Here is a 25,043-nt window from a genome sequence, read left to right on the forward strand (position 1 = left end):
GCGACAGGGCAGTGATTCAGAGGAAGCCGCCTCTCCATGGGGAAGCGCCTCCGCTGGAGCAGCAGGGAGCGGCTCACAACGAAGACAAAAACGACGACTCAGATGGGGCTCCGGCGCTGAAGTGGTTCACGACGAAGAGGAAAAGGGCGACTCTAGAGCGGCTCATATGGATACAACGAGATGGGGAATTGTGGAATCGAGCGGGTCGTGCTAGATAGCCATGAGGGAAACTTCAGCGCGCGTGGGAATGCCGTCTCTGTGCGCGGGAAGGATCGCGCGCACGCGCGGGCAAGTGACGTGGCGAGCGATTTCGGGATATGGCGAGCGGCGCAGGCTTGCTTTCTTTGCCTAGCGAAATCCATGGGATAGCCAACTTGGTATTTTACCAAACAAGATAGCATATCTCTTGGAGCTTAAATTTTGATTAAAAAAGCTAAATATAGCCTACGTAACAAAGATAACACACCTGTTGGAGTTGCTGTTATATTTCCCATTATCCAAACCCCACTTTTGGGCCACCGTTACAAAAGCCCTATCTGCGCCCCGAAAGACCCCTAGCCCCTACCGTTCCTCACTCGCGCCGCCTCCCACACGCGCACTCGTGGCTCGTGCAGGCAAGTCCCCGCCGCCGCTCAGCGCCGAGAGGAGCAGCGCCGTCGCTCAGCGGCCGCCGGCGACGAGCCTCCGCGGAAGCCAGCGGCCCTAGCGGCGAGGCGGCGAGTTCTTCTTCCTTCTCAACCGACGGGACAGTGCGTGGATCAGCGCCGAAAGAAACAATGGCTCCCCTCGCCTGAGCGCGCTCGCGCCCGCCCCTTGCTGGCCATGGCGCTCCAGCTCCGCCGCCTCCTGCCTGTCCAGCGACACCGCGCCGTCACCCACGCGCTATCGCTGCCGCCGCCGCCGCCGCTCGCAATGGTGAGTGGCTCTCTGTCCCTCCTCATTCTGATGATAATTTATCACGTCCGGAAGTGTCTGGGGTGCATGCGGTGTGGCGTGAACGGTACCTGTTCGTTGTATTGCCCGTGAGTCACAGACAAAGCCTCGTTCCTTTTTCTTTCAAAAAAAAGTGGCTTTGCGAAACAGCAAGGTTCTGTGGGGAGCTATGCCATGGCGCATATCAATATATTATTATTCCCTGGTTACAGAGAAAGACATCCTTTGCCATTGCACTAACAATGTGCATTTCTGATTTGCATGGAATAAAACAGATACCATCAACCACCATTGCGTCAATCACCTTATTTTTCTTTTGTTTCATCTACTTCTCCTTGAAGAAGTATTCAACTAAGAACGTTTATTGAATTTGGGGGTTTAGGTTAAAATGAAGCGCCTATTTTTGCGTTTGATGGGGAATGCATATGAACATAATAATGGCTTTTGCCCTTTGCGTTTTTGTTATTTTTTTCATGTGATCATGAGAATGGGAGGGAATGATTTTTTTTTTTCACGATTCTACCTGTTATAATTTGGTATATATTTCATTTGAGTTGTGCTTGTTTTTATGTGTTGTCTATTTGTTTCCTTTACAGCTTCAATTCGAGGTGTTTCAGAGATATTCTTCCGCACCCTGGCCGTTTTCACCTCTCCGCCATTGTGAAATGTGTGGGGTTCCATTCAGGAGCAATTCAACAAGGAAAATATCTTCAAGAAATTTTTTTGGGGTTGCCTTACAGCCCAAAAGTAGTGCCTTTTTTACTCCTGGGCTCTTTGGCAACTGTAGTTCTGTATGTTTCAGAGGCACAGACAGCTGTGGAATTGCTTTAAAGGCTAATAATATGGGTAATCCACGACCATTCTCAACTACATGCAGTAAAAAACTAAGATTTCTTATTAAAAATACGACTTCATTCAGTACTCTAAATATGAGAAGGGAAGACGGAAGTGTTGCACATAGTTTGTTTCATAGATCTGAGAAACGGCAAAGCACATTAGCTATGTGTAGCACCACTGCTGACGAGGCTTCAACTTCTACTAGTAACAGCAGCAAGAGTGTTACTGATACTAAGACTGACACTGCCAAGAGGAAGAGTTCAAGAGGAAGCAAAAAGGAAGTTGATGGAAATATGAAAGAAAAGGAAGTACATACCAAGAAAAAGAGGATATCTGCTAGAACTCGTAAAGCTGCAACAAAGACGACTGAGAGTACTAGTGCGAACCAAGAAAACAAGAAGACTGATAATTGTAAATTGAAAAAGGGTGCTGATAGTTCTAAAGAAAAAAAAGTGAATAATAGGTCAAAGTCAAAAGCAAAGGTTTCTGCTGCTTCTTCTGTACCTTCTGAAGCTGAGATTTGTATGAAATCCTCTATTGATGGTTCTGGTATTGATAAAAAGCCACTGGTACCACTGTATCCTCCCAGAGCCAAATCAGTCGTGGTTGTGGAATCAGCCACGAAAGCAAAAGTCATTCAGAATTACCTTGGGGACATGTATGAAGTGTTACCAAGCTATGGTCATGTGAGAGATTTAGCAGGTAGATCAAAATCTGTCCGCCCTGATGATGACTTCAGCATGGTCTGGGAGGTGCCCGCTGCTGCCTGGACACACCTTAAGAGCATTAAAGTTGCACTGAAAGGGTATGTTTTTTGTAGCGTGTAGTACAGATACATTTTTTCTGTTCACATAAAACATACATATGCTTTGAGTACGCATGTTCTCCTCCTGTATAAAACAGTCACATTTTTTTTGTAAAGGTTTATAAGCATTAGCTGCCCTTCTAATTACAGAGACAAAGAAACACAAAATCAAATAGACCTATCATTATAGGAGTAATTGCTGTAATGTTCAATAGGTTCACATGGATGTTTGTTACCATGATCTTCTATTGTATTCAACAATAACTCCAATCCGCATAATTTCTGCAAGTTAGTCAATGGTGTCAGCCTACAAAATATGGAAAGCATCAGTAGTTGGTTCATTTGGTGATATAGTTTCTAGCTAGTTTATGTGTCAGTATTCAGGTTTCTTATTTTGTTGCAGAGTGTTGATGTTTCTTATTTTTATATTCTTCTACTTAGAAGTATCACTATTGCCATTTGTGTATGCTGACACATTATTGTTTTGATCATAGTATTACTTTCATCAGTTATTGCTGTAATATACTTGATGGTGAGTTTTTTTTTGTAATTTGATACATGTTATACTTTAATAATGGTCTGCGGTTGACCACATATAGGAAAACTACTGTGATGTTGGTTTGTATAGTTTTGTTTATTTTTATACTTGTATGTTCATCAAAACGGTAAAATGGCCTCAACTGTAGTTTGAACTGTATCTGAGATATGGCCACGTCAACTGTGTAATCTAACCTTTTTCCCTAAGACCGCACTTCTGTTTATACTAGTGGTAGTTTATTAATTTGAATTCAACCAAGCTAATAGTATGAACGGTAATAGTTCTACACACATTGCTGATTGCTTTTACACCTTTTGTTGAGTTAATTACACATTGCTAATTTTTTTTACCAATGTTCTCTTTTCTCCAGAGCAGAAAATTTAATTCTTGCATCTGATCCTGATCGTGAAGGTGAAGCGATTGCTTGGCACATTAAAGAAATGCTTGAACAACAAGGTGCATTGGGCTGTGATGTGACTGTTGCAAGAGTTGCTTTCCATGAAATAACTGAGGATGCAATAAAAAAAGCTTTAATGTCCCCGAGGTATATTGACATGGACTTAGTCAATGCTTATCTTGCACGCCGTTCCCTTGATTATCTAATTGGGTTTGGCATATCACCACTTCTGTGGAGGAAGTTGCCTGGTTGCCAATCAGCTGGACGGGTCCAATCTGCTGCTTTGGCCCTTGTCTGCGACCGCGAAGCTGAAATAGAACAGTTTAAGCCACAGGAGTACTGGACAGTACAGACATACTTCAAAATGCATTTTGCAGATCCTCCAAATGGCACATATATTCCATTCCGTATAAAGCATTTGAATTCAAAAAAGCTGGATCAACTTTCCATACGCTCTCAAGAAGAAGCGCAAGCTATAGAAAAGAGGATTCATTCTTCTAAGTTTGAAGTTTTAGGTGTTAAAAGAAGTAAAATTCACAAGAATCCTCCAATGCCATATATTACATCCAGCCTTCAGCAGGATGCAGCAAACAAACTTCATTTTACTGCAGGGTATACCATGAAGGTTGTTTCTGCTAGACTCATTATGTATTGGATCTATATGTAGGAGTCTGTTGGCTCATGTGACTCATTATATGACTGCAGATTGCCCAAAAGCTTTATGAGGGTATCAACCTTTCCTCAGAAGAAACAACTGGTTTAATAACATACATAAGAACTGATGGGTTCCATGTAAGTAACATGAGTGCATTACTTTAAAAAATGATCAAAACTGTCCTGCTGCCTTCTGACTAACCAGTGGGTAGGAAGCTGGACAGGAGGAACTTTAAATGATGCATTAACTTGAGCAAAACTGCACTTCTTTTGCATAAGCTTCAAGAAAACTACACTTTTTAAGCTTCTATCCTGATTACTACATAACCGCAGATTTGTTGGTACTCTGTTGAATATATTCTACATTGTGTTATTTTCACGCTTTGAATAGTTTAAGGCTGCAAAGTGGATGGTTTAGGATTTAATAGTCAAAACTAATGTACTTAAATAGTTCATGCTTCTAATATAGTATGAAAGATATACTGGCCACAATTTACGTCATGATGATGGGAGAATATGTAAATTTCTACTTGTGAATTGAGGGAGTTCAAAATAGTAACTCCAATATGAAATATTTCATTACTGGTATGCCGAATTAATTAATATATAGGTACGATGCAATGATACATGACGGATGCTTCTGGCTTACTTTGATGGGAGAATTTCCTGACAGTTGTCAATAAGAGATTCTTGAGAATCCAATATACTTGGTGCTTTACTTGTTTCATTAATTAATATCACGTTGACTTGTCTGACCCCTTGAAGGTTTCTGATGGAGCTGCAGAAGACATCCGTTCATTAGTCAAAGAAAGGTACATAAATTCCTCTCCGAACAAGCTGCTAAGCCTCTTTGTTCTGATTATAAAATGGTGCAAATTTCTCTTCTTCCACATTGAGTTTGTAATCAGATTAGTTCTAACTTCCTAAGCGATTTAGTTATACTAGTTGAAAATTTTCAGAGTCACTCATATTTGTTCGAAACTTAATTGATGAACCTACAACTGTAAGACACATTATTCAAGATTTTAACTGAGTAATTTAACTCTTTAACTGGTCTGGACTCTGAACTCTTAAGGTACTTTGACGACATGGTAAGAGGGTTCAAGTTGTTGAACAATCCATTTTAAGTTGCTGATGATCTTTGACTCCAGTTTTGAGAGAAATAGTATTCTGTGATTCTAGGACTTGGTTTCATGATCTATATCTGAATATGGTTCCTGGCATGTATTCCTCTTGTTAATTAGTATTTTGTTCAGATATGGTCAGAAGTACGTTTCAGAGGACACTAGGAAGTATTTGAAGAAGGTGAAAAATGCTCAAGAAGCCCATGAAGCCATTAGGCCCACCAGTATAAGGAGGTTGCCATGTAATGACTCTCCCCGTGTTTTTGTTGATTTATTGCATTTTTCTCAATTGCAGCTGCTATCCATCTCCTAGCAAACAGTTTTGAGCAAGTACATGCATATTGTCTCATATGGAGGTTTCTACAATCTCATATTCATGGATCACCACCAGGATGTTGTTAGTTCTTTACAGGATATGCTATGTACTGATTTGTTTCTTGGTATAAATATTTCATGTATAACAATATGGTTTGTACGATTCATGCTTCAAATTCAACCTCCGACACTGCTTTGATTATTCTACAGAGTAATACTTGTATGAATATGGTTTAGGAGTTAGAAATGTCTCCTCATAACGGAAGATACTGTGTTCTGTGATATGTTTTGAACATGCTGGTATTGGCAGCCAGCTGAGCCATACAGTTTGAAGAGCTACAGCAACGTGACTGACTGTTCTGGTACCGAAGCAGCCCAAACGGCCCAGCTGGCTGCCCAACATGCTCTACAAATGACCACGAATCATTTGATAATTACAATATCTGTGCTACAATCAGCATCTTATATTGAATCAGTTTATTTCATTTATTTGAAAGTGAAATCATTCAGTATTATATCTGACTTTTAATATACGGTTGCAACACTATCTCTCTTGTAGCATCTTTGGTTGGAATACTTGACGATGATTCTCTGAAACTCTACACTCTAATATGGAAAAGGACAATGGCTTGTCAAATGGAAGCTTCCAGAACTGAGATGGTTGGTTACTCCTGTGCTTCATTTATTTTTCCATGTGGTTGATTTTATTCTTCATGATGATAATGGTTATGGATTATGGTTATACAAAGTTATATTTGTTAAGGAAACCTTGATAAGGTTTACTCGACATGCATGAGGAATTTGCAGCAGCCAGCAAGCGCTGCTATTTGAGGGTACATGTTGCAGTTTTTTTAGGGTGTTTGTTTTTTTCCTAATTTCAGGTAGATCACCTCTTTAGTTTCTTCTCATATTGCCCATATTTTCGATATTGATAGTATTAGGCTGAACTTGTTTGTATAAAATTCAGTGTGGTATTAAAGCCAACTAGCCAAGAAGTTGCAATGATAAGATCATAAGAGAAGTAATTGCATCCCAGTCTATGCCTTTTACATAGATCTAATTGCTGCTACATGCTGGAGCCCAGGTTTCTACAGTAACTTGAGCTTTTAGCCCACTGTTTGGTTATTTAGCCACATTTCTTTGTGTAACACGCCCGATTGCCTTGGCGGCGGTGGAGGGCAGCTTGGACCGATCTGGTGGCCAGGCGAGTGGCTGGCGGCTGGCTGAGGCCGGCAGAGAGGCATCCTGGCTAGTGGGCGGCTGGCAGAGGAGTGGCGTGGCGGCAGAAGCTAGCGGCTGTGAGAGAGAGAGGGAGGGAGAGAGAGAGAGAGAGGGAGGGAGCTCATTAATTGTCTCCCTCATATATATGAGGGGGGTTACAAATGCTAATGGGCCTGGCTCAAGAGCCTAACCATCTATTTAGATTAAATCTATAACACCTGGGCTTATTGCCGTTTACTAATTAACTAGCCTATGCCTTATCGTGTTGTCTCCTTCAAAAATAGGTCCTTCTGACCATGACACTTCACGTAGTTTATAACTTCTGTCTAACTAAAACCCTCTTGATGAATTGTTGACATCTGCCTTAGGAGCACAGCTATGAACTTCATTTTAGGTGTTGTCATCAATTATTTTTTTGCTTAAACACATCTGGTGTTATAGTAGATAGTAAATGTGATATTATTGAGTTGCATGCACCGACCAATTCAACCCAAAAGCTTAAGCTGATGGGGAGAGGTGGGCAATTCACTTATATTACAACACTCCCCCTCACGTGGAGGCTCCCTCAGGCCTCAGACGTGGAATAGGAGCGAGCAACAATTATTTTATTTAATTGCGCTAACCAGGATTCGAAGTCGAGGCCTCTGGCTTTGATACCATATTGAGTTGCATGCACCGACCAGTTCAACCCAAAAGCTTAAGCTGATGGGGAGAGGTGGGCAATTCACTTATATTACAACAGATATCCTCATTCTTTAGCACTGTTTCAAAACATGTTAAAATTCTTTGTACATCGTTTTCCTTTTGTAAATTTCAATATTTTAAGCTTTCCGTCAAGTTACATGCTTGCTCTGTAGATTCAAGTGGATATTGGCACTCCTGAAGGAGAGATGATTTTTCATTCCGTTGCATCAAAACTGGACTTCAAGGGATATCAAGCTGTCTATGAGGTGAGTTCTAAATTTACTTTGTACTTGCTTCTTGCATCCTATATGGATTTTAATTTCTGTTTGTGCTACTTCTATCAAGCTTTGACAAGCCTGATGACATTTTTTTGATGTGTTGAATAATGCATCAACGACATTGTTTCTTGCATCCTCTATGGATTTTAATTTCTGCTTGTGCTACTTCTATCAAGCTTTGACAAGCCTGATGACATTTTTTTTTGATGTGTTGAATAATGCATCAACGACATTGTTTCTTGCATCCTCTATGGATTTTAATTTCTGCTTGTGCTACTTCTATCAAGCTTTGACAAGCCTGATGACATTTTTTTTGATGTGTTGAATAATGCACCAACGACATTGTTTGATGGTTCAGGGGCCAATTGTTTCTGCCATAGCTTTTTCTCATCTACATGATCTTCTTTTAACTGCCATTACAATAGGAGTATGAGCACAGCCCGGTCAGATACTATATATCTGGTTGTATATATTTGCGCAGACATTTTTATGATATGGAAAACAGATATTGGATTCTGATTGGATGCAGATATGAATTAAGATGTCTAGGTCAAAGTGACATCGGGATATCAGACTAGCCCATCCCTTCTTTTCTTTCTGATTTTTTTTCTCATTTGTTATAAGGGTTAGAACATGAGACAAGCTATTTTTTGTACAAAATGTAACCAGTACTTCCTCTACTTCTAAATAAGACTTCTCACTAATTTTTTCCCCTCGAACATAAGAATCAAAATTTTCATTGAAAACCTGTTTACCCCAGAGGTTGATTTGTGTTTGCTGGCACTATGCCACTATCAATGGTATCTCAAGATTTTGTTTCTTAAAAAATGGTTTCCTTTTAGTAGTTTATAACCTCTTTCTAGTACTTAAGTAAATAATATCTGCCCATTACAGGGAATTGTGTGTGCGTAATGGTATGGACCATACATTTTTTTGAAGGTTTACTGCTGGTTTCAGTGGTTTTCCATAATGTGTTTAGGTTCTTGTACAAAGTAAAAAAGATAAGCACATGTTCCGGGAAGCAAATTTTACTTTGTGAAATTCATATTATGAGTTTGTGATGTATGATGCACTGTTGCAATTGTATCCCTAGGTGTGATCATTGATTTTCTATTTTGTTATTGGTTTGTTGCTTTGCTTGTTGGACTCACTTAACTATATAGATGTAAATAGATGTAATTTATTTACCCTAGATCTGTACCTGTTCAACATTTCTTAAAGTGGTTGGCACATAGAAAGACAGATGTCCGCCCCACTTGGTCGCCTCTGATATGCAATATAACATATTTGTTTATACTAAATTGTTGTGTAGAACATAATTTATGGTATTGTGTGGCCTTGTAATGTTCTTTTGTTAAAGTTCTCTATAGAGTTTACTTTTCCCTTGGGACATAACCTTCCTGTTGCTGAAATGCATGAGTTTGCCCTGATTCATCAGTATTCTTGGTTTCTTATGTTGTGCATTGAGCTTCTTTTAGTACTGATGGTAAGGAGTTAGCTTGAATGGAAGCATGGTTGTCAGTTGCACTTTGTGAAGAACTTGTGCTAGCTTTTCAGTTTACAGACTTATTCTTACTCATTAACAAATCAATTTGCTACTTTTAGGACACTGAGGCCATTCCATGCAGTGACAACTCTGAGAGAGATTCTGTGGATGAGGATAACTTTGAGGCCTTGTCGAAATTAATGGTTGCAGTGACAATTCCCTTCTTTATCCTCTTTCTTTCTTAGGCTAGTGCAGATTATTGGTTATCATTCAACTGTTCCAGTATGTAATTCATCTCCTTTTTACCAGGTTAAGGACTTGGTGTTTCCTGTTAACGTCCATCTTGGACAGCACTTTACTAAGCCACCATCACGTTATTCTGAAGGTGCATTGGTAAGCAATAACCTATTATGGATTATTTTTTACTTGTTTAAGCATTGCCCATTTCTGCAATAAAAAAATTCAACAACAACAACAACAAACAAGTTGGGGTAGGCTAGAGTTGAAACCCACCAAGACCCCTAGTCACGGTTCAGGCACTTCAATAGCTGCTTTCCAAGCACTCCCATTCAAACATAGATCTCTAGGTATATCCCAGCTTTCAAATCTCTTTTTATTGCCTCCCTCCATGTCAATTCCGGTCAACCTCTACCTCTCCTCATATTATTAGCTTGGCTTAGGACTCCACAATGCACTGGACCGATGTTGCTTCAATTTGTGCTACCCCTAGGTGGTCACGTATATTATCGTTCCTAACTCGATCTATTGAGTTGCATGCACCGATCAGTTCAACCCAAAAGCTTAAGCTGATGGGGAGAGGTGGGCAATTCACTTATATTCCAACACTCCCCCTCACGTGGAGGCTCCCTCAGGCCTCAGACGTGGAATAGGAGCCAGCAACAATTAATTTATTTAAATGCGCTAATCAGGATTCGAACTCGAGACCTCTGGCTTTGATACCATATTGAGTTGCATGCACCGACTAGTTCAACCCAAAAGCTTAAGTTGATGGGGAGAGGTGGGCAATTCACTTATATTCCAACACGATCCATTCTTGTGTGACCACAAAACCATCGCAACATACGCATTTCTGCAACACTCAATTATTGAACATGTCAAGTCTTTGTAGGCCAACATTTCGCTCCATATAACATAGCCGGTCTAATCGCCGTTCTATAAAACTTGCCTTTTAGCTTTTGTGGCACCCTCTTGTCACAAAGAATGCCAGAAGCTTGTCGCCACTTGATTCACCCTGCTTTGGTTCTATGGCTGCATCAATATCCCCATCCCTCTGTAGCATCGATCCTAGATAATGAAAGGTATCCTTCTTAGGCACTACCTGACCTTCCAAACTCGCATCTCCCTCCTCCAGACTCCAGTGCAGCTCCGCCAAAGTCACATCTCATGTATTCGGTTTTAGTTCTTAATCTAAAACCTTTAGACTCAAGGGTCTGCCGCCACAATTCTAGTTTCCTATTTACTCCTGCCTGGCTTTCGTCCACTAACACTGCATCATCAGCAAACAACATACACCAAAGGAATCCCCTTGAATGTTCCAGGTAACCTCATCCATTACCAAAGCAAAGAGGTACGAGCTGAATGACCCTTGATGAAGTCCTATTTTATTTGGGAAGTAAGCCGTGTTACCATCATTTGTTCGAACACTAGTCACAACATTGTCATACGATGAGGGTCATGTACTTTGATGGGACTTTATGTTTGTCCAAAGCCCACCACATAACATTTCTTGGTATCTTGTCATAAGCCTTCTCCAAGTCAATGAAAACCATGTGTAGGTCCTTCTGCTCTCTGAACCGCTCCATAACTTGTCTTATTAGGAATGCTTCTGTGGTTGACCTTTCGGGCATGAAACCAAATTGGTTCGTAGATATCTGCGTCATTCCTCGCTGGCGCTGCTCGATGACTCTCCCATAGCTTCACAGTGTGGCTCATCAACTTAATTCCCCGATAATTAGTACAACTTTGGATGTCTCCCTTGTTCTTGTAGATTGGTACCAATATGCTTCTCCAATCTCCACTCCTCAGGCATCTCGTTCGATTGAAAGATACTGTTGAACATCTTGGTTAGCCATACTATAGCTATATCCCCGAGACATCTCCACACCTTGATTGGGATAGCATCAGGGCCCATCGCTTTGCACCCTTTCATCCTTTTCAGGGCTTCTCTGACCTCCGATTCTTGAATCCTCTGCACAAAGCTTCTATTAGTGTCATCAAACGAGTTGTCCAGCTGAACGTTGGTGTTCTCGTTCTCACCATTGAACAATTTGTTTTTTTCCCTCTCGAATACACAGGAGAGCTGCGTATCATTGTATTAAGAGAGGAAAAACGGTCCCGTACAATTATACCCCCTACTCCAGACTGAGCCATAGGAGGCTCCTGAAACAAAGTTTTTCTAACCAATAAAAACACACACTCGGGGTGAGACCTGACCAACACTCGAACTGCCTACCTACCATTGAACAGTTTATCAAAATACTCTTGCCATCTATGTGTAATCTCATCCTCCTTCACCAAGAGCTGCTCCCTCTCATTCTTTACGCACTTAACTTGGTCGAAGTCCCTTGTCTTTCTATCACGAGCCCTAGGCATCCTATAAATGTCCTTCTCCCCTTCCTTCATACTCAAACATTGGTAAAGGTCCTCATAGGCACAGCCCTTTGCCTCACTCACCGCTCGTTTTGCAGTCTTCTTTGCCACCTTGTACTTCTCTATGTTGTCTGCACACCTGTCCTGGTACAAGCACTTATAACACTCCTTTTCCTTAATAGCCTTTTGCACATCTTCATTCCCCCATCAAGCGTCTTTTGAGTCGCATCTGCTCCCTTTGGTCACTCCAAGCACCTCTGAAGCAACCTTCCGAACGCATGTTGCCATCTTCTCCTACATGTTGTTTGCATCGCCTTCATCCTTCCAAGGGCCCTCATCAATAACCCTTTCCTTAAAGACCTTTGGTGCCTCCCCTTCCAATTTCCACCACTTCATTCTAGCAACCCTAGCTTGTTTGTTCCTACGAGCTTTGCACCAGGAAGCGGAAGTCAGCCACCAGCAGCTTGTGTTGAGAGACCACAAATTCTCCAGGTATTACCTTACAGTCCATGCATGCTCGTTTATCCCTCCTTGTAAGGACGAGGTCGATTTGACTAGAGTATTGGCTGTTAATAAAGGTCACTAAATGGGACTGTCTCTTAGTAAAGAAAGTTTTAGCTATCATTAGATCAAAAGCTTTTTTTTCTCGAACAACGCAGGAGAGCTGCGTGTCATTTCATTAAGAAGACGGAAAAAACCGGTAGGCACCGGCCCAAGTACAAAAAAACTCATCTAACAGGAGACAAGGCAACAACTAAAACCCCTGGTCAACCTAGACACCACCTAAGCGGCTAGGGACAGCGACCGAGCAAGAAGCTCTTGGAGCTTAGAAGCTCCAGCCAGCCCCCAAAAACTGCAGCCATCAGCTATCACCCGGAGCAGGTCTGGAATGCTAGGCCTAGCATGCTCGAAAATACAAGAGTTTCTGTGTTTCCAAGTTTCCCAAGCTACTAGGATAACTAAAGAATTGACCCCCTTTTGCAATTCCTTTGGAACGAGCCGAAGACTTTTCCTCCACCAGCTAGAGAATTTGGTGTCCGAAGTTGAGGGCACAAGAGCAGGTAAGTGAAGGGCTTGAAGAATTGAAAACCATATTTGCCTGGTGAAAACACACCCCACAAGGATGTGTTGTATGGTTTCTTCCTCTTGATCACAGAAAGGACAAACCTCGGAATGGGGCAAGCCTCTTTTAGCAAGTCGGTCTGCCGTCCAACATCGATTGTTGATAGCTAACCAAATAAAGAACTTGCACCGTAGTGGAGCCCAACTCTTCCAAATCTTTTTCCATGGTGCAAATTTGATGGTCCCAACAAAGAAAGCCGCATAAGCCGATTTGCTGGAGTAAGCACCTGACTGAGTTAATTTCCATCTAAACTGATCAGGTACATCCTGCTGCAAGGTCAAGCCCTCTACTAGATCCCAAATATGGAAATATTCTTCAAAGACTTGGACAGTGCGTGCCCCCTTGATATCAGCCACCCACCTCTGATTAGTTAGAGCCTCAGCAACTGTCCTTCTGTTGAGAGATCTCTTGGGAATAGCTTTGACCAAATTTGGGGCAAGATCGCTAATGGTACTTCCATTCAGCCACCTGTCCTTCCAGAATAAAATTGATTCTCCATTACCTACAATACAGTCAACTGCTAGGTGAAACATTGCTTCTGCACACTGAGGAATTTGAACATGAAAACCAGCCCAAGGTCTTGAGGGATCTGTTTTTTGGGCCCAGAGCCACCGGATCCTTCGGGCCCAGCCAAGCTTTTCTAAATTATGGATACCCAATCCACCGTACTCAAGCGGGCGCTGAACCCTTTCCCATGAAACTAAACAGTTGCCTCCATTTGCCTGTTCCTGCCCTTTCCATAAAAAACCTCTCCTCCTTTTATCCACTGCCTTGATTACCCATTTAGGGAGATCAAAGGCAATCATTAGATAAATGGGGGTGGCTGTCATGACCACCCGCACCATAATCAAGCGACCAGCCCTATTCATTAGCTGTGCCTTCCATCCTGGGAGAAGATCAGCCACTTTATCAACTAGAGGCAGCAGCACCTCTTTGGAGGGTTTGTGTATAGAAAGGGGAAGCCCAAGATATGTGCAGGGGAAATCTCTGACTGAGCAATTCAGAATTTCTGCTGTAAGCTGCAGATCCTCTGTAGAGCAGTGGATTGGAGAGATTGAGCTCTTGATTAAATTAGTATGCAGACCCGATGCATGACCAAACAAATCTAGGATAGTCCTGATAACCTGTAGGTCCAACCTACATGGTCGCAAGAAAACCACAGCATCATCTGCATAGAAGGAGATTCGATGTCTAGCATGTTGCACCGCAAGAGGCTGGAGCAATTGCTCTCTAGTTGCATATTCCACCAAATAGTTCAGAACATTCATGACCAGTATAAAGAGCATGGGGGAGAGGGGGTCACCCTGACGGAGGCCGCGCCGATGAAAAATAGACGCACCCGGCTCACCATTAACCAAGACTTGAGTCAAAGAGGTTGATAAAATCAGACAAAGAAGGTCACACCACCTCTGACCAAAACCCATATGTTGCAGAACTTCAAGAAGAAAAGACCATGAGACCGAGTCAAAGGCTTTGGAGATATCTAATTTGAGCAAAATATGTGCCTCCTTTTTTCTATGCAAAGTTTTCACCATTTGTTGGACAAAGAGGAAATTATCTTGGATGTTCCTTCCTTTAACAAAAGCACTCTGATTTGCAGCGACCAAGGAAGGTAGAAGAGGGGCTAGTCGGTTGGCGAGAACCTTGGTTACTAATTTAAGCTACAGCAAAGTCTGAGACTTCCTCTCCCACCTGGTTCCTACTACCATAACCGAAACCCCCATGAGCCGCCTCGAAACCTGCACTCGAAGTACCTACATGGCCATTAAGATCACCTCCTACAAAGAGCTTCTCGCTACTAGGAACAGCTCTAACCAAGCCATCTAAGTCTTCCCAGAAAAGCCTCTTAGCACTCTCATCATGGCCTACTTGTGGAGCATACACACTAATTACGTTTGAGACCATATCACTAATGACAGGTTTAACTAAGATAGTAAGGTGATCCTATCCCCTTGCCTTCTCACCTCCACCACACCATCCTTGAGGCTCTTATCAATCAAAACTCCTACCCCATTTCTATTTGAAGTTGTCCCTGTGTACCAGAGCTTGAAGCAAGTGGCTGGATGGTCAGGGAATCCAGGAGATTGCTCCTCTTGTTGTTGCTCTGGTTCCCAAAAGGCGATTGAATAAACGTACTGTTAATGAGGCCCTTCCTGAGAACAGGTGGATAGAAGACTTACAGGGCGAAGTTGATGTGGCTGCTCTAAATCAGTATGTCCATCTCTGGGATATTTTATCTAGGGTGGAGCTGAATGAGAGCATTCCTGATAAACATGTATGGAGCCTATCCTCTTCAGGCCAGTACACAGCAAAGAGCGCCTACACTGCCCTGTTTATTGGAGCCATCGCTTTTGAACCTTTTGAGAGAATTTGGAAAACTTGGGCGCCCCCAAAATGCAGATTTTTCATGTGGTTAGTGGCCCATAACAGGTGCTGGACTGCAGACAGGTTAGCAAAGAGGGGCCTCCCTCATCCTGATTTGTGCATCTTGTGTGACCAGCATGAGGAAGATCTCCATCATCTTCTGTGGGATGTGTTTTTGCAAGAGTTTTTTGGTTCACCTTCCTCTCTCATTTTGGTGCTGCAACCCTTGCTCCAACACCTGCTGATCAGAATTTCGATGAGTGGTGGAGAAAGATTGATGGTGCTGTTCAAAGTGACCTAAGAAGGGGCGTGAATTCTCTGGTAATCCTAGGTGCCTGGAGTATTTGGCGGCACAGAAATGATTGTGTTTTCAACGATGCAACCCCAAATGTTAACTCTGTACTGCACCTGGCTAAGGAGGAGGCTGGTCGGTGGAGTGCGGCAGGGGCTAAGGGGATCTCCCTAATCTCTGCCCGAGCTTCAGCTTAGTTGTCTGCAGTGGGGGTTCTCCCTTGGTCGCCCTTGTATTTCTTCCCCGGTGACTTAGCTGTTTTGTTTTAAGGCCGGGTGTGTGTGTGTGTGTAGGGTTTTGCCTCTGTATGGGTTTAGCCCCTGTAAGACTTTTTCTTTTCTTCTATTAATATAATGATACGCAGCTCTCCTGCGTGTTCGAGAAAAAAAAGCCAGTATTGTCCACCTCCTTCGCCTTCTGTCCCTTCCATTTAGTTTCTTGGACGCACAAGATATTTACATGCCTCCTAACCGCTGTGTCAACTAACTCTCTTAGCTTACCCGTAAGGGACCCTACATTCGAGCTACCAAAACGGATCCTAGTTGGCTCGACTAGCTTCCTTACCCTACATTCGGTTCTACTAGTTCAGATTTTCATATTGCGTCTTGTCTCCAGATTAAAAAGCTAGAAGAACTTGGAATCGGAAGGCCATCTACTTATGCATCTATAATGAAAGTGTTACAGGTAACATGACATTTTACTTCTGAACTATTTTTTACTGTGGTATTGGAATGCCATTTGCAGATGCATAAAGCATAGTGACATCCTTTCCTAGTGTATTTTTTTTGTCCTTTTTGTGCCTTCGATGGACAGATGTTAGGCTCACACGGTTGGGCCCTTTGGGCTGATAGCTATAGGCCTTGTGCCTCTTGTATATTTGTTAAGATGATTAGATATATGCAATGATATCCTTGATTGATCCTATTTCTATAAACCAGCCCACAGGAATCCTTTGCCTATATATACGTGCACCCTGCACCTCCTCTTATCCATGTAACCATTCGAGAGCCATATCTTATCTTAAAATTGTGTTAGTCATGTAAGGCTTGCCTTGTTTTTTTGGTCGTGTATGTAAGGTTGTCTTCGGGCATGGTTGCTGCACTTGTCTATTTTGGCCTTCCTCATCTCATAATGCAATGATACACAAATCTCATGCTTATTCGAGGAAAACAGTTGCAGGGTTTTACAATTACTCAGATCCCATAGATAACAGTGTTCATTATACTTGTATTGTTCAGGATCGGAAGTACGTGACAGCAAAAAGTCGAGTTCTACACCCTGAGTTCCGTGGTCGAATGGTATGTTCTTATATCCCTGATAGCATGTTCCCCGTTTGGAGAGATCCTATATGATTAAAATATCTTTAGCTCTGTCATCATCTATAACTTTTGGACACTTATTTGAGTTATTGAGTATGTATAATACTTCTAGCTAAATTCATTGTTTTGTATTATCTCTTCTACTTAAGCATTTATTTGCATTGAGGTAATGCATCAATTTGTAATGTATTGTTTGACTCTTTCATGTTTTTCTTATTATGAATGCGAGAATATCTAAAATTTACCCTCATCTGGAATGATCTCAATGTTTATATTTTATGGTTTTGCTTATGCCTGCTTACATTTTGCTATGTATATTTTGTGATGTTTACATTTGTTGAGTTTGCTCATAGATTTTAGGGTCTGGGGAGTGGAACTTCTAGACAGCCTTACCCTTGCTTAGAAATTCCCTTCCCCAGACCTCTACAATTTGTGGGATCCTTCAGCACTGTGTACTCCTTTTCCATCTCAATGCTCACAGGCATCATCGTCCCAGGCTCCCAGGACTGTTTCAATTTACATAGCTGAGGTTGCTTGCTATAAATTAAATTTCAGTGCATCTAACTTTGGTGTTTGTTCATGCCATCCCTTTTTTAGGTCTCGGCATTCCTTTTGCACCATTTCTCTGAGGTTGCTGATTACAGCTTTACAGCTAACATGGAGACAGAGGTAGTAAACACTTCTCAGTTTATGGTTTCTGTGTGCTTCTTTGTTTTCAGTTTATGTCATATTTTTAGAAACCTGCTTAAGCTGGCTGGTTAGTGGTTACTGCTATGGTTAAACCAATATTAGAATTCAGGAAATCAGCGTATCTTAATGGACATTGGTACACTTCTAATATTGGTCGTGATTATTCTTGGATTTAAGACATTAGGAACAATGCCATCTGTAGTTGTGGAGCTAATTCAAGACATAGTTGTCATGGACTCAATGCTTTGGTGTATTATCCAAGAGTAGGTCATTTTAGCCTTCCCAACTATTCTCTATATGCAAGTAATTTGATAACCTGTAGGCATTTTTTATGTTCTCTTTCTTTGTTGCCCTTTCTGAATAATGTGACTCATAAGTTATTGAACCATCACTCCCACTTTCCCATCGTATTATATAAATGAGGAAACAAGTTCATTTGGAAGAAATGGTAGCGATCCTTTTGCAAGAACATCTTTCAGCACAAGACTTAGTTGGTTACTAAAACTGTATTGAAGTTTTTTTTCTTTTATATTAATAGCTAGATAATGTCTCTGCTGGGTCAACTGAATGGAAGGGTCTTCTGAAAGACTACTGGGAGCGATTCAACAAATATTGTGCTGATGCGAGTAAACTGGATGGCAGAAAGGTAAGATGTATTTAATTTCTGAGGGTGCTGGTTCTTTGATGATGCAAATTCTCGTAGTTCTCCTTTTGCTGTGATTGTCAAGCTTGCTTGGGAGTAAAAATCTTTGTTGTTGTCGTCATTAACATTTTTTAGTGACACAGAAACTGAAGTAAATATTTCAGGTCCGTTTCTCAAGTGATGAAATGGCAAGCTATCATATTTTTATTTTCTGTCTCTGCTGATGCTTCTTGGTTTTATACAATATTGCTGTCAGTGGATTAAAGGAAACTACTGCTTGTATCTCCCAACACAACATAGTACTGGTTGGACCCCCTACATTTTTGCAAACAGTGCTCAAAATATTTTTGGGAGAGCATTTAAGCACTTTTTGGGGGCAAAGATGAGACGTGCTCGACTGTCTGACTCCAGATAGTTTCACAATCACACTGGTCTAGCAGAGCATTGTTCTGTTGCTTGAAGGCTTCATTGGAGCATGGAATTGCTTAGTTCGACCCATCATACACAAGAATGATACTATTTATGTACCTTGTGTATCATATCACTCTGCAACTGCTAGAGATTGAAACTGAATTTGACATTGTGCAGGTAGAGAGAATGCTTGAAGAAAAATTTGGTCCTATCCTCTTTCCTGACGTTGACAAGGATAGTAGAATTTGCCCTAGGTAATGCACAACAAATGTACTTTTAAGGTATCTTTCGTTGAATGTACATATTGAATGTCAAAATCAAGATATTTGCAATACTCATTCAGGTTAACCTACAATGTTATCATACTCACATACAAAATTCTTGACATCTTTTTTTGTGTTTGGAATACATGCAGTTGTTCTGAAGGAACCTTGAGATTCAAAGTTAGTAGGTATGGTGAAGGTTATTTTATAGGCTGTGATCGACATCCAAAATGCAAGTATGACCCTATTATCCCTCAGTATAATTTGAATGCCTTGAAGTTTAAGCTTATATTTTTTCATTGTCACCTGTTATGTATTAATGAGTTCCAGGTTTAATTTCTTGATTGTTGATGATTATCATCATACCTAATTATTGATCTGATTGCTGTAGGTACATTGCCCGCTCATTGTCACAGCAAGAAGATGAAACTGAACCCACCGAAGAAAGTCCAAAATCTTTTACACCCAGGTTACTTGGCGTCATGCCTGATTCTGATCAAAAGGTATTTTTCAGTTTATGAGATTCAGATTTGTTTATTTGTAAATAGGCCTGCCGTTGGTATTCCTAGCCTGTCCTCAAATTCATACCCATGTGTAATGGGGACCCATTTGGGTATGGGTATACCCACCCACCACTGATCAATGGGGAGGATTTGAGAAGAGACCACCATCGGTTTGTGATGCTGGGACACCATCCATTTGTCCATTCTCAGTCACATGTCTTGACACTCGCACGATGGTGTGCTCCTTTCCTGCTGGGTTGTCCCCATTATCTGCCGTGGTGTTTGAGTTCAATCAGAATGAGAAGGAAACCCTCAGCTTTGTTCCTTATCCAATCACCATCAATTTTAACCAATACATAATGGGTATGGGTGATTTCTGAACTGGAGGGCCACTGGGAGGCTAGGACTGGGTAGATTAACTTTGGATTTGGTGGGGGCAACACTGGGTATACCCAATGTTCCTCAATGTTACATCTATTTGTAAATCAGTAATGTGTATAATAACTTCGTTGCTCTTGCTCAATCTGCAGGTGTTTTTGAAACAAGGCCCATATGGCTACTATGTTCAGATTGGAGAGGACAAAAAGGGACTGTTTCCGAAAAGGGCTTCCCTTTCCGAGGTAATAATTACATTTTCTTTTCTAAATTAAAAGCAATTTATCCTAAACACTAAACGGTAAACAGTCGGTCAGCTTTTGTTTAGCGTTTAGGGCATTTAGATGGTGTTTAAACCAAGTTAAACTTAAACAACCTAAACAGTTTTGTATAGTAATACTAAAATATACATATTTATGTATATAAAAGTCAAATATGCTAGAAAGTATATGCTAGAGTACGTAAGAGGCCTATTGGGCCTGGGCTGGCTATATTGCCTGTTAGTGTTAGGGTTAATTAGAGATAAGAGTCATTTGCTTAGGGGTCAAGTAAGCCTTGCTTGTAAGTCAACTAAACCTCTCTATACAAGGAAAGAAAACCCTTCCCTCTTGCCCGGCCGTGGGCAAAGGCCCCGCAGCTGGCCCTCTCGTGCCCTCGCAGCCCTAGCCCGTGATCAGTACCCGCGGATACTGTAGCGCCGCGGGTACTGTAGCGAGACAAACGCTGGTGCTCCCCTCAACTCTCTTCTCTCAATCCCAACAGCCACATAACAGTATGCATACTTAAACATGTAAAAAATAAGTATTCTACCATATATATATATATATATATTGGAAAAGTTAATCCCACTCCACCTCATACTTGTGATGTTATTTAGTTGGGTGCCAAGTGTGGTAGCTGTAATCCTCCAATTGACTAAATGGTGAATTAGATGCCCATTTAGCTCATTTAATCATTGTTGAACTCTTGTTTAAATGATGCCCATTTAGCGGCTTAGGCGGTAAAAGTCATCCATCCTTCGCAGGAACTCAATGCAACTACTATTGAACTCTTGTTTCAGGTCAAAGATATAGACTCTGTTACTCTAGAAGATGCAATTGAGCTTTTGCAATATCCCAAAATTCTGGTATGCATTTCTCTGTACTATAGCTTTTGGTGTTCTTTGTTGAGTTGGATCCCGTAATATTGTATTTTCCTACAGGGAAAACATCCTGAAGATGATCATCCTGTACTTATAACACATTCTAAAGTTGGATACAACATCAAGCATAGGAGATCCCTTGCTCTAGTGCCAAAGGTCTGGTGCCTTTTTCATTTCAGAAACCAAACTAACATATCGGCTATAACTGTCCAGTTTCTCGTCTTGGAGAAATATAAAAGATTCTTACATATTGAATTTTGATGATTTCCAATCAGTGCATGTGCATGTATTAGCACGTTCAGTATATTTGGACTGTTTCCTTGCAAGGCTGCTAATACTAATATTTTGAAAATGTCATGATGACAGAGTACGGACCCAAAGAAGATGACACTTGAGCGTGCGCTCAAGCTTCTGAGTGGTAAAAGTGTCAGACGGATTGGTCGACCAAAGGGGAAGGTTGAAAAGAAGGAACCCATTGAATGGCATTAGCTGAGCCTGCACTCGTTACAAAATCCTCAACATATGTGCTTGATAGTCAGTCAGAGCCTTTTATCCATGCAAGAAATTCAGAGAAGTCAATATTCATAATATTCATAGCATGCAGAGTTTAGCCTTTGGTGTGCTTAACTGCTTATGATGAGAGCGGAGAAGGGCTCCAAAAGAAACTGGTCAACAAGAACAAGAACTGTTCCTCGCAACCTGATAACTTATATTTGGTAACTAATGGTTGGCTTCTCAAACATTGGCCAAGTGAATACACAGCCAAACAGATTCGGGTCACATCTTTGATTTCATACTTTTCCTTAGTCCCATCATCTGAAGCTGTATAGAACGCACGGACATAAAATACCAGATTATACACCCATAGGTTTTCAGTAAATTTCAGTTTAACTTAGCTTAACAAAGATGAGAAGGTGGTTTGATCAACTATTTTACACAATCGCATTCCATGTTGTTCTCGAGTTTTTTTAAAAGTACTATTCTTGTTCAATTTGAAGGATTGTTACTACTATGATAGAAGACATGGGTTGGATACTTCCACCTTTTCTACTAGAGATAATTGCATCTTTTACCACGGGAAACCCATAGTGGTGGCCGTCGTGTAGATTGTGTCTAAGAATTGTATATGCTACTTTGCAACTGAAATTGCTTCTGTTTTGAACTCTTTTTTTTGTTTGTTTTTATATTTGTTTTCACTGGTTGAGCCCGAATAACGGTTACCCTTTTACCGTGTCTAGCGGAACGGCAATCGCTTTGTCAATGATGCTCTGGCCAAATAGTCGAATGTTGGTTTGGTTTTGTTCAAATACTGTAGCTAATAGTGACATCCCTAGCAAAAAAAAAAAAAACCAAATAAAGCGACGCAGGCAAGAGAAAAAAAGAAAAAAAAAAGTCCAATAGTTTGACATGATATCCTACAGTTTTACCCCTCGTAAAAAAATATCCTCCAATTTTAGGGCTGACATGTTATCTTAGCCGGTCTTGTTCGTTTGGTTGATATGACAGAAAATATTGTTCACTGATTTATTATGAGAGAAAAACATTGCTAAATGGTTGGCTGATAAGCTCAAGTGAACAAGTTGATTAGCTTTTTCTTAAACTTGCACACATTTTTTACATTGTCATGAATCATGATTGATTGGCTTGTTGTGAGAGAAAAAAACCGTTAAATGGTTAACAGATTCGGTACTGTTTTCATGATAATGCTGTCATGAGAATGAGAACTAAGTTTTTATTTTTTGATACCTTTACGAACATCATAAGTTTTTCACTATTCAACCTGGATTTTTTTTATTCTTAGAATCTACTACGGACAAGCTACATTTCTGTTCCACTGAAATATATTCTCAGAACAACTCCTTCAACTATGTATTTGTATTTTTTTTCATAATAACTATGAACTAAGTTTTATAATAAAAGTTATCAAAACACAAACTTATATTACCAAAAGATTTACTAAAAAAATGTAGAAAAGACAGTTAAATAAAGCTTGTCTGCAACATGCACTCCATCCGTCTCGAATAGTCTTAATATATTGTATTTTTATTTGTCCTAAGGCCCTGTTTATTTGAGTTTTGATAGCTATAAGGCTACTCCTGACTCCAGCAGATATTGGATTGCTAATTCATATGAAGATAGATTCAAATCTGGTCTTGAACCTGAAAATGTTGATAAGGTAAACTACCTTTGAGTCATACACATCATGTACGGGCTGATTACCTTGAATCCTTGATGCACTTTATGCCTTTAAAACCTTGTGATTCATTTTTAACGAGATTTCTGAATATATCACTTAATTATCACAGGAGTTTTTAAGGCTTTGGTTCAAGAACAACTGCAACCCATATGAAGACGCGGTATATTTTCTTCATACAGTTGTTAGAGTCACCTATGAATTTTGCTCCATAATGATCCTACTCAATTCTGTTGAGTGGAAACTTACATGTACCCTAAAACATTCAGGTTCTGCCAGAAGCTCCAGAAGAGTTGGTTTGTGAGCTGGCCTGGCGGTATTGTACTATTGTATCCCCACCACACCCACCCACACACACACACACACACACACATCTTTTCGCCTGTATACAACATAATTTATGCACATTCTGTACGTGGAACTGTTGCAAGAATGATTTTTTATTTTAGTTGAATAATAATTTGCTTGAATGTCCACTCCAGGTACATTTTTCTGTTTGAAACAATCACAAAGACAAAATTCGAGATCCTGGAAACACAGGTATGCAGAAGGCTTTGTGTATGCTTCTAGTTTAGCAGATAAACAAACAAGTACTTGCAATCAATGTTTTTGTATAATTCAGGAACCAATTCATGAAAGGATATCAAGGAATCTCGCTCAAGCCTTACGGGACCTATGATTGCTGATATGAGATCCTGGGCAGAGTTTGCTGTGAGGTGCATTTCTGGTACCAATATTCTTCTGAGAATATTATTAGTATGCGCATATGCCATATATGCATCCTGTGAAGGTTGCCATTGCGGCTTTGTTGAAGCAGAACTATCCACATTTCTTCCTGATCCGTGATGTAACGTGGTAATAAACTCCAACTGGAGCTGGTTGTGTTTATGTGAGCAACCGCCAGGCTCTGTTGGCGAGATTTGCCGTGTTTGGAGCATGAGGGAGATATAAATAGAGAAATTCAACAAGCATGAGACAAACAGATGCTGTATGCATAGCTGCATACCGGTCTTCCTCTAATTTCTTTTTTTTTTTGATAACTTCCTCTAATTTCCTTGTGTCAGTGTAATGTATGCTGTATGCATGGGCGAAAGCACTAGTCGTCGACCGCCGGCTCGTCCGGCCATCGCCTTGCCGGTAGGGGAAGGGAACGGGATCGGAGGGAAACCCTAGCTCAAGTTGCTGCCGCCTCCTCGCAGATAAACCCCTCGCTCAAAAGTGGAAGCTGCTAAACCCTAGCGGCTCGCTTAAAGCCTCTCCGCCGATCGACGGGAAGACGACACGGCCACACGGGAAGGGGGAGCGTGAGCGCGTGTAGCGAAGCGAAGAGGGGATGAGGGGATTGCTGGGTCACTGGGAAGTCGGTGGTTTATGGGATTGTTGCGCCGAGTCCTCCACGGACTGCGGGGGCTGGGCCAACAACGTCAGCCTGATAGATTTGAAAATTAGAGGCGGTGCCGCGGTGTGGTGGACTGCAGTCGACTCGACTAATTGGTGCCTAGTACGGGTAAGTGCAGTTCTCACATGTTTGCTCTTTTTTATTTAAGGATATAAGAGTATCTCCAACGACTTGGTATTTCAACATGTTATCCTACCAAATTTGCTAAAAGCATAAAAATCCTCCTCCAACAACTCCTTATCTCAACTTGCTAAATTTACCAAGTTGCTATCCAGAGGTTTCTACTGCCGAGATTTGTCAAGTTGCTATCCCAAGTTGCTATCCCGAGCGCAACTTGTTGGAGACACATATTCTTTTACCAAGTGAGCGGGTCCCATCTATCATCTTCTATTTTTACCAAGTGAGAATAGCAACTTATTGGAGACACATCCTTTTTTCTTTTGC

At 41.1% G+C, this 25,043-nt stretch overlaps 1 protein-coding gene across 4 annotated transcripts; it reads left to right on the forward strand.

Annotated features, from left to right (window-relative positions):
- Positions 545-22,171, forward strand: LOC8070880 (DNA topoisomerase 1). 4 transcript variants are annotated; one of them, XM_002436501.2, is made up of 21 exons: positions 547-915; positions 1,530-2,575; positions 3,484-4,135; positions 4,216-4,302; positions 4,930-4,976; positions 5,421-5,530; positions 6,163-6,263; positions 7,682-7,774; positions 9,392-9,475; positions 9,582-9,665; positions 16,277-16,345; positions 16,900-16,959; positions 17,578-17,649; positions 18,209-18,316; positions 18,902-18,978; positions 19,140-19,223; positions 19,379-19,490; positions 20,021-20,110; positions 20,926-20,991; positions 21,067-21,162; positions 21,373-22,171. In XM_002436501.2, exons 1-21 carry the CDS (start codon positions 823-825, stop codon positions 21,493-21,495), a joined length of 3,354 nt encoding a protein of 1,117 aa, XP_002436546.2. In that variant the 5' UTR covers positions 547-822; the 3' UTR covers positions 21,496-22,171. The 4 variants fall into 4 exon arrangements, 3 of the variants coding, with proteins under 3 accessions (XP_002436546.2, XP_021304982.1, XP_021304983.1); XM_021449307.1 differs by lacking the exon at positions 16,277-16,345; XM_021449308.1 differs by lacking the exon at positions 547-915 and having other exon boundaries at positions 2,442-2,575; positions 3,489-4,135.

Source organism: Sorghum bicolor, chromosome 10, assembly GCF_000003195.3.
Source record: "Sorghum bicolor cultivar BTx623 chromosome 10, Sorghum_bicolor_NCBIv3, whole genome shotgun sequence".
NCBI classification, from domain to species: domain Eukaryota; kingdom Viridiplantae; phylum Streptophyta; class Magnoliopsida; order Poales; family Poaceae; genus Sorghum; species Sorghum bicolor.